This window comes from Bos indicus, chromosome 18 (genome assembly GCF_029378745.1).
Source record: "Bos indicus isolate NIAB-ARS_2022 breed Sahiwal x Tharparkar chromosome 18, NIAB-ARS_B.indTharparkar_mat_pri_1.0, whole genome shotgun sequence".
Lineage (NCBI taxonomy): Eukaryota > Metazoa > Chordata > Mammalia > Artiodactyla > Bovidae > Bos > Bos indicus.
The window spans coordinates 55,999,669-56,011,823 of record NC_091777.1 but is presented as its reverse complement, the minus strand read 5'-3'; the positions used below and the strand labels follow the sequence as shown (position 1 = coordinate 56,011,823).

The 12,155-nt window shown below is 48.4% G+C and overlaps 1 protein-coding gene across 1 annotated transcript in view; it reads left to right on the top strand.

Annotated features, from left to right (window-relative positions):
- Positions 1 to 16: 16 nt before the first annotated feature.
- HSD17B14 (hydroxysteroid 17-beta dehydrogenase 14) overlaps positions 17 to 12,155 on the top strand; it is a 20,751-nt gene continuing 8,612 nt past the window's right edge. The window contains exons 1-5 of the mRNA XM_019979571.2: positions 17 to 454; positions 1,097 to 1,135; positions 1,325 to 1,407; positions 1,936 to 2,002; positions 6,319 to 6,410. Coding sequence (XP_019835130.1) covers positions 367 to 454; positions 1,097 to 1,135; positions 1,325 to 1,407; positions 1,936 to 2,002; positions 6,319 to 6,410 — 369 coding nt within the window. The 5' untranslated portion in view covers positions 17 to 366. The remainder of the gene's footprint in view (positions 455 to 1,096; positions 1,136 to 1,324; positions 1,408 to 1,935; positions 2,003 to 6,318; positions 6,411 to 12,155) is intronic.

Sequence of the window (12,155 nt, the reverse complement as noted above, 5' to 3'; positions counted from 1 at the left end):
CTGAGGAAGGAGGAAATCTCAGGGTCCGGAGTACTGGGTCTGAGGGAAGAGGGAGATGGGGACCTGGATTCTTGCGTCTGAAGGAAGACGAGGGACCTGGACTTTTAGGTCCGAGGGCAGAGGGCGGCCGGATGCCAGGAATCCTGAATTTGAGGGAAGACGATCTGGGCATCCAGACTCTTGGATCTGAGGGAGGGACCACGCTTCTAGGTTTCTGGCTTTCCTGGCAACGCCCCCCACCCCCACCCTCAGGGCCGGGCTTCCAGTATCCGGCCCCTATTTACGATTCGACCCACTACCTCACCCGACTTTGGAGGTGGATAGAAGCCCGGAGTGACTGACAGAGGAGAGGCGGTGTCTGGCGGAATGGCAATGGGAACGCGCTATGCTGGGAAGGTGGTCATCGTGACCGGCGGCGGCCGCGGCATAGGAGCCGGGATCGTTCGAGCTTTCGGTGAATGGGGTCTGGCTGGCTCTAAATATTGGGAATCTGGGAGAGGAGGGACCCCCGAGGGCTAACTAATGGGTGTGAGAAAAAGTAGGTCCTATACTGGAGTCTTGGAGAAGGAAATGGCAACCCACTCCAGTGTTCTTGCCTGGAGAATCCCAGGGACGGGGGAGCCTGGTGGGCTGCCGTCTCTGGGGTCACACAGAGTCGGACACGACTGAAGGGACTTAGCAGTAGCATACTGGAGTCTAGATTCTTATCTTACAAGATCCGGTTTGCAAAGTGAACGAAAAGGTAGGCAGTGGTTGCCTAGGGCCTGAGATTTTGGCAGATTTCCAAACGCCGTTTCTGTGTTCTCAGCTGTCTCTGCAAACAGGCGGTTTGGGGGACGATGTCTCTTGCAGATTTCGGGTTTACTCTGGAACCCAGGAAGGCAGGCTCAGGAGCCCCAGCAGGCACCTAGAGTAACCCAGAAGAGTATCTGTCAAAATTTCTGCCCTCTGTCCTAGGGAGTCATCATGAGACTTTGGGGTCACGAGGGGAGCAGAGTGGGAGACGGGCCCCACCCACCGTAAGTGGCCACTAGAGGGCAGCAGAGGCCTTCGCCAAGGTCTTCGCTGGGGTCACCTCTTCTTTTCCTATTCTCAGTGGAAAGCGGTGCACAAGTGGTTATCTGTGACAAAGATGGTGAGTGAGGGTCCCTCAGTCCTCATCCCCAACCCTCCAGGAGGAGTCCAGGCCCCTAGATCCCTCTTCTGGTAGACCCAGGAGTCCAAACCCCTGGCTCCCTCCTCCTTCAGACCCAGGATCCGGCCCCCCAGCCCCCTCCTCCCTCAGACTTTGAAGTCCAGACCCTCAGCCCTTCTCTTCCTGCAGAGGCCAGGGGCAGGGCGGTGGAGCGAGAGCTTCCTGGCACTGTCTTTCTGCTCTGTGACGTGACTCGGGAGGAAGATGTGAGGGTGAGCGTATTTTCTGTCTCTACTACCCGCCATGTCCAATTGGTTCTCTCTCCCCACGACCCCCCCTCCCCTGGCCGCCCCGAAAGCTCTTGCACATGCCGTTTCCCTCTGCCTTTCCCCGTTCTCCTGGCTTTATTGTACCGTTCAGCTCAGTATCACTTCAAGGCTTTCCCTAACTGTACTGACCAGGTCTTTTGTTTCCTGGGAGGATTTGCTTTTACCTCCCACTCATTCAAGGCTCTGTCACAGCTGTCACGTGGATTGGGATAAATACATTCCTCACAGGGGGTCTCGTTCTGCAAGATTCTTTTCTCTTTCCTCACTTTCCATTCCTTCTGTCTAGTCAGTATCTCCGACATCTGTCCCCAGTCCCAGGTCTCTAGGGTAGTGACCGCAGTGCAAATGTCACCAGCCCGCTGGGCTCCAGCCCCTCAACTGTGACTCCTGTCCCCACCTCGCCTTTGGGACCCCTGGCTCTATAAGACCTGGTGCCAGCACCGCCCACTCACAAGACCTCTCTCTCCCCAGACCCTCGTTTCTGAGACCATCCGCCGTTTTGGCCGCCTGGATTGCATAGTCAACAACGCTGGCTACCGTGAGTCGTGAGGCCTGAGGGCCTTTCCCCAGTGGTGTCAACCCACCTCCTGGCTTCTCACCCCAAGCCTGGCTCTACCCCTGCTGTGTGCTCCCAGGCCTGTGCCCTTAGTCCTTTCTGCATCCGTTTCTACATTTCTAAAATGAAAATGACCATTCTCATCATCGTTATAGAGTCATTGTACTGAACAGTGTAACCGCTCAGCCTTATAATTATGGGAACTGTCTTGGATGAATAACTTCCATCTTGTAGCCTGTTTCTTATCTAGGAAGCAAGGCTGATGGCCCTTCTCTTTTTCCATGACTGGGAAGACGTATTTTCCACACATGGGTTATAGGGCTTGGTGTGGAGGCTTTTAAGAGAAATTGCCATCCAATTAATGACTACCCTTTATAACAAGGCCTCACATTGCTACACTGAGACTCAGAGAGGTGAACTGATTGGACTGGGATCACACACCGTGGTAGAAAGAAGCCTTTCTTCTTGGCTGGGCAACGTTGAGCAATTGACTTACTCTCTCTGGGCTGCGCTCTCCTCTTGTTGTAAGGATTTAAAGAGATACTAGTGACTCCTTTCTCTCCATGTGCTTGATCCATTCGGCAGATATTTATTGAGAATCTACTATACTGCACGGACGGGGGAGCCTGGCGGGCTGCCGTCTATGGGGTCGCACAGAGTCGGACACGACTGAAGCGACTTAGCTTAGCTTTAGCTTATACTCCACCTTCTGTCCTAGGGACTGGAGATTTAGCAGTGAGCAAAATCCACCAAGCTTTCCTGTCTTCATAGCTCAGTTGGTAAAGAATCTGCCTGCAATGCAGGAGACCTGGGTTTGATACCTGTGTTGGGAAGATTCCCCTGGAAAAGGGAAAGGGTACCCACTCCAGTATTCTAGCCTGGAGAATTCCATGGACTGTATAGTCCATGGGGTTGCAAAGAGTCGGACATGACTGAGCGACTTTCACTTCCTGTCCTCATGGGATTCACATTGTAAAGTAAGGAAATAGACAATAAAAAGCAGATATAGTTAATACTCATTTATTCACAGATTCCGTATTTGCGAACTCACCTACTTGGTGGGGGTGTGGGTTGTAACCTCAGAATCCCACTGTGCTTTCTGGGTGTTTGCGGACAAGTTCAGAGAGGCAAAAGTTTGAGTCACCAGCAGCACGTGTTCCCAGCTAAGGTCAAAGAAGGTGATGCTCTGCCCTCTGAGTTCAGCTTTCAAACAAAGAGATGCCCAGAGGTGGAGACAGAAGAGGGCAGTGTCTTGTAAGCCTCCCTGGGGCTAGTTGGACAGGCTTGAATCCTAACTCTGGTACCTGGAGTGGGGCAGCCCCAGGCAAGTCAGCTACATTCCTGAGTCTCCATTGCTTTATTTGCAAAATAAATGAGTCCACCAGTCCGAGTTATTTTTAGGATTTAAGATTATAATCTATGTTAGAGAAACATAATTGTACACATGTACATATGTGCCTATATGGGCTTCCCCTGTGGCTCAGCGGTAATGCAGTGCAGGAGACGCAAGAGATTCAGGTTCCATCTTGGGTCCGGAGGATCCCCTGGAGGAAGGCGTAGCAACCCACTCCAGTGTTCTTGCCTGGAGAATCCCATGGGCAGAGGAGCCGGTGGGCTACAGTCCATGGGATCCCAAAGAGATGGACGTGACTGTTGCGACTGAGCAGGAGCACGATGTTCACGATACACATAACACAATATGTTCTGTCTTGGTCTGCTCATGCTGCTATAATAGAAATACCATGGACTCAGTGACTTAAACAATGAACATTTATTTCTGGAGGCTGGGAAGTCCAAGATCAAGTCAGAGGCAGATTTGGTGTCTGGTGAGGCCCCACTCAAGGTGGAAGGAACGAAGGACCTCACTGGGGTCTCTTTTATGAGGGCACTAATCCCATTCAAGAGGGCTCCATCCTCATGACTTAACTCCCACAGACCCCCGCCTCCAAATACCATCTTATTGAAAGTTAGGGGTTTTTTTCTTGTAACAGTTTATATATATATATATATTGGCTGTGCTGGGTCTTTGTTGATGCACGGATTTTTCTCTAGTTTCAGAGACTGGGGTCTACTTTCTAAGTGCAGTGCTCAAGGTTCTCATTGTGATGCCTTGTCTTGTTGTGGAGCACGGGCTCTAGAGCGAGTGGGCTTCAGTAGTTGTGGCTCCAGGGCTCTAGAGCACAGGCTCAGTGGTGGGGCTTAGTTGCTCTGCTACATGTGGGATCCTCCTGGATCAGGGATCAAACCCATGTCTCCTGCATTGGCAAGTGGATTCTTCACCACTAAGCCACCAGGGAAGCCCTGAAGTTAGGAGTTGAATGCATGAAATCTGGGGGAGGACATAAGCATTCAGTCCATAGTATGTATATGTTATAATGTAATATTATATATACATACTTCCCCTTAGAAGCAGTGGGGTCACTATTCACTACTTCAGTGTTTTCTGTGACTTTGTGGACTATAATTGCCCCGAAGAATGAGAATTGGTTGTATATATTAACATATCCCGTAGTGATAATGGCCTTGAAGAAAAATAAAGCTGATTGAGGGCTTAGAGAATGGCAGGGGTGGTTTTGGATATAAGATCTGGGCTAGATTCTCTGAAGCTGAACTGTTTTCTGAAAGAAACAAAGCCATAAGCCCTGGGTCTCCAGGAGGAATACCCAACATTTCCTTAATTGTCCATCATCTTGTTTCCCATCTCTCTTTCCTTTCATCCACTTTTATAATATATTTATTTATTTGGCTGTGCTAGGTCTTAGCTGCCGCACGTGGGGTCCAGTTCCCTGACCAGGGACCGAGCCCTAGCATTGGGAGCGTGGGATCTTTAGTCCCTGCACCACCAAGGAAGACCCTCTTCATCCACTTTGACTCCTAAAGCCTTTGGAAGGTTTGGGGGCCATTTTTCCCAGGTTTTTTTTTTTTTTTTTTTAATTTTCCTGTTCTTGTGCGTATCTTTCCTGCCTCTTTTCTTCTGAATGTTGATTTTCCTGTCCGTCTACTATCTACCCAGTTCTATTGACTTAAACACATTTATTGTACTGGGTGTCAGGCACAAATATTGACTTGTGAAATTTCTGAGAATGAGGTGTTACCCTCATTTTGCAAATGAGCAAACAGGCGCAGAGAAGCAAAGTGACTTGCCTGAGGTCACACAGCTAAGAGATGGCAGGGTTGAGGTTTGAACCCAGGTTTTCTGGCCCTGTGACTGCTTTCAAGTTTGTTTTTTTTTTCTCTCTCTTGCTGCTTCTTTTAAATTTTTTAATTGATGTATAGTTGATTTACAGTATTATGTTCGCTTCAGGTTTGCAGCAGAGTGACTCTGTTTTTACAGACTATATTCCATCCTGGGTTATTTCAAGATAATGGCTACAATTCCCTGTGCTATAGAGTATATCCTTGTTGCTTATCTATTTTATACATGGTAGTTTGTATCTGTAGGAGTTTGCAGACCCCTAGTTTTCTGATTTTGTTTTTTCATCTTGTATACCCCCAAATTTTCCTCCCTCCTTCCTTTACCCCTTTGGTAACCACAAGTTTGTTTTCGATATCTGAGTCTGTTTCCATTTTGCATATATTAATACATTTATTTATATTATTTGTTAGATTCCACATACAAGTGATATCATACGGCATTTGTCTTTCTCCATCTGACTTATTTCACTAAGCATAATATTCTCTAGGTTGCTGCAAATGGCAGAATTTCCTTTTTTAAGGCTGAGTAATACTCCATTTGTACATATAAACCACATCTTAAAATTTGTTTTTATTATTTTTTGTTGGCGGTGCTGTGTCTTTGTTGCTGCCTGAGGGCTTTCTCTGGTTTCGGAAAGCAGGAGGCTGTTCTCTAGTCGAGGTGCTGGCAACTGGTGAGGAGATGGCTTCTCTTGTGAAGCACAGGCTCTAGGCACAGGGGTTTCAGCAGTTGCAGCCTGGGCTTCGTGGCTGCGGCACGTGGGCTTGGTTGCCCGCGGGGCATGTGGAATCTTCCTGGGCCAGGGATCGAACCCATGTACTCTGCACTGGAGGTGGATTCTTAGCCATCGGCCCCCCAGGGAAATCCTAAACTCCATCTTCTTAACCCAGCTGGATGCTTATTTTTTTAGTAACCATTATGCAGCCTCCTTTCCTCTTCAGGACGCCTGACCCTCTCGTCTGCCACCCCCCATGCTCTTCCCCACCCCACGCTCTCCGCCCCCCACCCCCTTCCGCCCCCGCATGCCTGTTTCCCTTCCCTGTTCTCCTGTCTTCGTGGTTCCCTCATACTTTAGTCCGTCTCTCTCTCACCCGACCCTTAGACCCACCCCCACAGTGGCCCGAGGAGACCTCCGCTCAGGGCTTTCGCCAGCTGCTGGAGCTGAACCTGCTGGGGACATACACCCTGACCAAGGTGAGGCTGGGGTCCCCGCCACCAGGCCTGGGTGACCTCCTGACCATGAGCTTTTCAGACCCACTTTGTCTAAGAGCCAAATGTTTTGTGTGCCTTGCTTTGATCTTATTCCGGAAGGGCTCCGTTCTTCGTAGAAAAGAAATGCCCATAGATCCCTATATCCAGCCAAAGCTACCTGTGTTGGCTACATAGCCCCATCTTCTTAGCAACCTTCCAGAACCTTCCAGCATGGTGTGGTGAGGGATGTTAAGGATATGGAGGGAGGGGTTGGGACAAGGAGTCAGTAATAGACAGATACAGCTTTGCCATCCAACGAATAGCTATTAGGAGGAAAGAGCATCCCCCCTCTACCCCTATGCCTTTCCTCTGAAGCTTGCTATAACCGCCTCCTATTTACTGTCTCAGTTCAAATACCACATCTTCAGAAAGGCCCTTCCCAATCATCCTTGCTTATGTGGCATCTACACCTATATATGGGGCTTCCCTGGTAGCTCAGCTGGGACAGAATCCACCTGCAATTCAGGAGACCACGGTTCGATTCCTGGGTTGGGAAGATCCCCTGGAGAAGGGAAAGGCTACCCACTCCAGTATTCTGGCCTGGAGAATCCCAGTTGCAAAGAGTCGGACACAACTGAGCGACTTTCACTTTCACACCTATATGTTCATTCTCTATGATAACAGCTTGTTTTCATCAAAGTATTTTTTAAGATTATAGTTTACTCTCTTTTTTGGTAAGGTGTTGTTTTTTTTTTTGATGTAGACCATTTAAAAAGTCTTCATTGAATTTGGTGCAGTATTGCTTCTGCTTTATGTTTTGGTTTTTTGGCTGATAGGCATGTGGGATCTTAGCTCTCTGACCAGGGGTCAAACCCTCACCCCCTGCATTGGAAGGTGAACCACTGGACTTCCAAGGGAGCCCCATCATTAGTAAATAAAATAAATTTTAATTAGTTGATTACTTCTATTTTTTATTATAATACATTTTGGGGGCGCTACTTAGCAGCTTGCAGGATCTTATTTTCCCAACCAGGGATTGAACCCATGTCCCCTGCAGTGGAAACTTGGAGTCCTAACCACTGGACCATCAGAGAATTCCCCATCATAATACTTCTGTATTCACTCATTCAACAAACATTTATTTAGCACCAAACACATGCTAAGCACTGGCCGTGCAGCAGGGAACAAAACAGACAAAGAGCTGTGACCTTGGGGAGCCAACATTCTCATGGGGGAGACAGACAGTAAGCCAGGAAATATGATATAACATCAGGGAGTGATAAGTGCTGTGCCAAAAAGTGAAGAGAGGTAAGCGGATCAAGAAGGATGGGCAAGTGTAAATGCTATGTTATAAAACTTTTTCTTGTGGCATTTTACACGCATGCATGAAAACACAGAGAATTGTATTAATAGTACTGAACCCGCATACCCATCACCCAGTCCTAACAATCAATATTCTACCATTCTTGCTTCTTGTCAACTCCTCACTTTTTTCTTTTATCTTTTCTGGAGTGAAAAATGAAAGTGTTAATGGCTCAGTTGTGTCTGACTCTTTGCAACCCTATGGACTGTAGTCTGCCAGGCTCCTTTGTCTATAGAATTCTCCAGGCAAGAATACTGGAGTGGATTGCCATTTCCTTTTCCAGGGAATCTTCCCAACCCAAGGACGGAACCCAGATCTCTTGCCTTACAGGCAGATTATTTACCGTCTGAACCTCTAGGGAAGTAAATCTCAGATATCATATTTCACCTGTAAACAATTCAGTATAATCTTTACCAGATAAGGTTTTTGTTTGTTTGTTTTCTGTTTGTGTGTGTGTATGTGTGTGCTCTTTTAGACAGGGTAGGTAGTCAGAAGGCTTCTCTAAGAGGTGACATTTGAGGCAAGCCCCCAAGGAGGTGTGTGAGCAATTGCAATCTAGCAGAGGAACAGCCAGTGCAAAGGCCCTGGGGTGGAAATCTACAGTGAGAAGGGAGCTTGACAACACAGGCGAAGCAGGGAGAGGACATAAGCTGACGGCAGATCGTGCTGGGGCTTGGGAAACCCCAGAGAGGACTTGGCTTTGACGCTGACTGAGCCAGGAGCCATTTATTTTCTTGGGCTCCAAAATCATTGCAGATGGTGACTGCAGCCATGAAATTAAAAGACGCTTGTTCCTTGGAAGAAAAGCTGTGACCAACCTAGACAGCATATTAAAAAGCAGAGACATTGCTTTGCTGACAAAGGTCCATACAGTGAAAGCTATGGTTTTTCCAGTAGTCATGTATGGATGTGAGAGGTGGACCATAAAGAAAGCTGAGCACCAGAGAATTGATGCTTTTGAACTGTGGTGTTGGAGAAGACTCTTGAGAGTCCCTTGGACTGCAAGGAGATCAAACCAGTCAGTCCTAAAGGAAATCAATCCTGAATACTCACCAGAAGGACTGATGCTGAAGCTGAAGCTCCAGTACCTGATGGCCACCTGATGCGAAGAACTGACTCACTGGAAAAGACCCTGATGCTGGGAAAGATTGAAGGCAGGAGGAGAAGGGGATGACAGAGGATGAGATGGTTGGATGACATCACCGACTCGATGGAAAGGAGCTTGAGCAAGCTCCAGGAGTTGGTGATGGACAGGGAAGCGTGGCATGCTGCAGTCCATGGGGTGGCAAAGAGTCAGACACGACTGAGTGACTGAACTGAACTGAGCCAGGAGCCATAGAGTATTCAGAGCAGAGGAACTCAAACTGCTGTAAGTGGGATATTGTGCCATCTGGCAGCCGCGTGGGGAACAGAGTGGGGCACGAGGGCAGAGGCCGCAAAGCCAGTAAACAGGTGCTGATGGGGTGGTCCAGGCTGGAGTAGGTGATGTCGGAGGCCACCAGTCTGGTGGATTTGGTGAGAAACGGTCCGATTCTGTATGCATTGTCATGGTGGATTGTAAAGATTTCCTTATAGTAGACTAGATGTGGGGGCAGATTTGCCAAAGAAAGGGGCGGTGGAGTTTGTTTCTGATTCGTTTGTTTCCCTCACCCCCATCCCCAGCAACTGGCAGAAGTGTGTGGCCATCCACTGCCCTGGGAAGGCCGGGGGAGAAGTACACGGCCTGGGGGACTGTTGAATGAGAGATGCTAACCGGATTCCCACGTGGGAGCCCTGCATCTAGAGCAGGGGTTGAGGCTTGAAGACATCAGTTTGGAGCCCGCTAGCCCAAGGCTAAAGGAGCTCAGAAAAAAAAAAAAAAAAAAAAAACCCTATAAACTGGAACTTCTCTGGGGGTCCAGGGGCTGACTCCACACCTCCAATATAGGTGGCTCACATTCCATCCTTTGTCAGGGAACTAGATCCCACAGGCCCCAACTGAAAAATACCCCGTGTGATGCAACTAAGACCCGGCATAGCCAAATAAGTAAATATTAAAAAAAACACAATATAATCAGAGGGCAGAGGCCCACTCTGTGGGCCAGGGGTCACCTGTGTGGGGATGCTCAAGTGCTCCCCAGATCTTGTCGGAGATCCAGGTGAAATGTCCCCAGGGAAACTGGATAATTTGTTGCTCAACCAGTCAGCCTTGGCTCCTGTCCCCAGTTTCTGTTCAGCTTCTAAGACTGGTGCCTAGCTCAGCTGGTGAAGAATCTGCCTGAAATGCAGGAGACACTGGTTTGATTCCTGGGTCGGGAAGATCCCCTGGAGAAGGGATAGGCTACCCGCTCCAGTATGCATGGGCTTCCCTGGTGGTTCAGACCAGTAAAGAGTCTACCTGCAACGCAGGAGACCTGGGTTCGATCCCTGGGTTGGAAAGATTCCCAGAAGGAGGGCATGGCAACCCACTCCAGTATTCTTGCCTGAAGAATCCCCATGGACAGAGGAGCCTGTCAGGCTACAGTCCATGGGGTCACAGAGTCGGACATGACTGAGTGACTAAGCACAGCCAGAATTCCCTGACAGTCCAGTGGTTAGGACTCTGTGATTTCATTGTTGAGGGTGTGGGGTTAATCCTCAGTCTGAGAACTAAGACTCTGAAAGCTGTGGGGCGTGGCATAATAATAATAATAAGAGGAAGATTAGCACCTCTGTACAGTAAGACAGTCATAAATCACAGCCCATAAAGGATATGTGTGTGCACATATATATATATTTTTTAATTTAATTAAAAATTTTTTGGCTGTGCTCAGGCTTTTGTCTAGTGGTGGAGAGTGGGGACTGCTCTGTAGTTGTTGTGAGCGGGGCCTCTCACTGCAGTGGCTTCTCCTGGTGCTGAGCACGGGCTCTAGGTTCCTCCTGCTTCAGTATTTGCAGCATGAAGGCTTAATTGCTGCACAATATGGGGGATCTTCCCGGACCAGGGATTGAACCTGTGTCTTCTGCATTGGCAGGTGGATTCTTTACTACTGAGCCCCACCAGGGAAGCCCTATATATATTTTTTCTTTCTCTCCCTCCCTCATTAGCTATCAGCATTTTTAAAAGGGAGAGAGAGAAATTTCTCATAAACAACCGGTTTTCTGGTTTCTCCTGGAAATTTGACAGCTGGACCCACAGGGAGGGAGACAGTCTGCCAGACGCGGCCTGACTCTCCCAGTCCCAAGCTCTCCCTCCTGGGTCTCCTTCCTGTGACTCTTACCTGTGAACGGCTGGTGCAGAGACCGCTGAGGGTCTAGATCTGGCATCTGCCTGCCTGGGTTCTCTGTCACTTCTTGCTTATAACATTGGGCAAGTTACTCAGTCTCTCTGCATCTAGGTTTTCTCATCTGTAGTAGGAAGCTGAATCAGTTCAGTTCAGTCGCTCAGTCGTGTCCGACTTTTTGTGACCCCATGAATCACAGCACGCCAGGCCTCCCTGTCCATCACCAACTCCCAGAGTTCACTCAAATTCACGTCCATTGAGTTGGTGGTGCCATCCAGCCATCTCATCCTCTGTCGTCCCCGTCTCCTCCTACCCCCAATCCCTCCCAGCATCAGAGTCTTTTCCAATGAGTCAACTCTTCGCATGAGGTGGCCAAAGTTCTGGAGTTTCAGCTTTAGCATCATTCCTTCCAAAGAACACCCAGGACTGATCTCCTTTAGGATGGACTGGTTGGATCTCCTTGCAGTCCAAGGGACTCTCAAGAGTCTCCAACACCACAGTTCGAAAGCATCAGTTCTTCAGTGCTCAGCTTTCTTCACAGTCCAACTCTCACATCCATACATGACTACTGGAAATACCATAGCCTTGACTAGACGGACCTTTGTTGGCAAAGTAATGTCTCTGCTTTTGAATATGCTATCTAGGTTGGTCATAACTTTCCTTCCAAGGAGTAAGCGTCTTTTAATTTCATGACTGCAGTCACCATCTGCAGTGATTTTGGAGCCCAAAAAAAGAAAGTCTGACATGTTTTCACTGTTTCCCCATCTATTTCCCATGAAGTGATGGGACCAGACGCCATGATCTTCATTTTCTGAATGTTGAGCTTTAAGCCAACTTTTCACTCTCCTCTTTCACTTTCATCAAGAGGCGGTTTAGTTCCTCTTCACTTTCTGCCATAAGGGTGGTGTCATCTGCATATCTGAGGTTGTTGATATTTCTCCTGGCAATCTTGACTCCAGCTTGTGCTTCTTCCAGCCCAGTGTTTCTCTTGATGTACTCTGCATAGAAGTTAAATGAGCAGGGTGACAATATACAGCCTTGACGTACTCCTTTTCCTATTTGGAACCCGTCTGTTGTTCCATGTCCAGTTCTAACTGTTGCTTCCTGAACTGCATACAGGTTTCTCAAGAGGCAGGTCAGGTG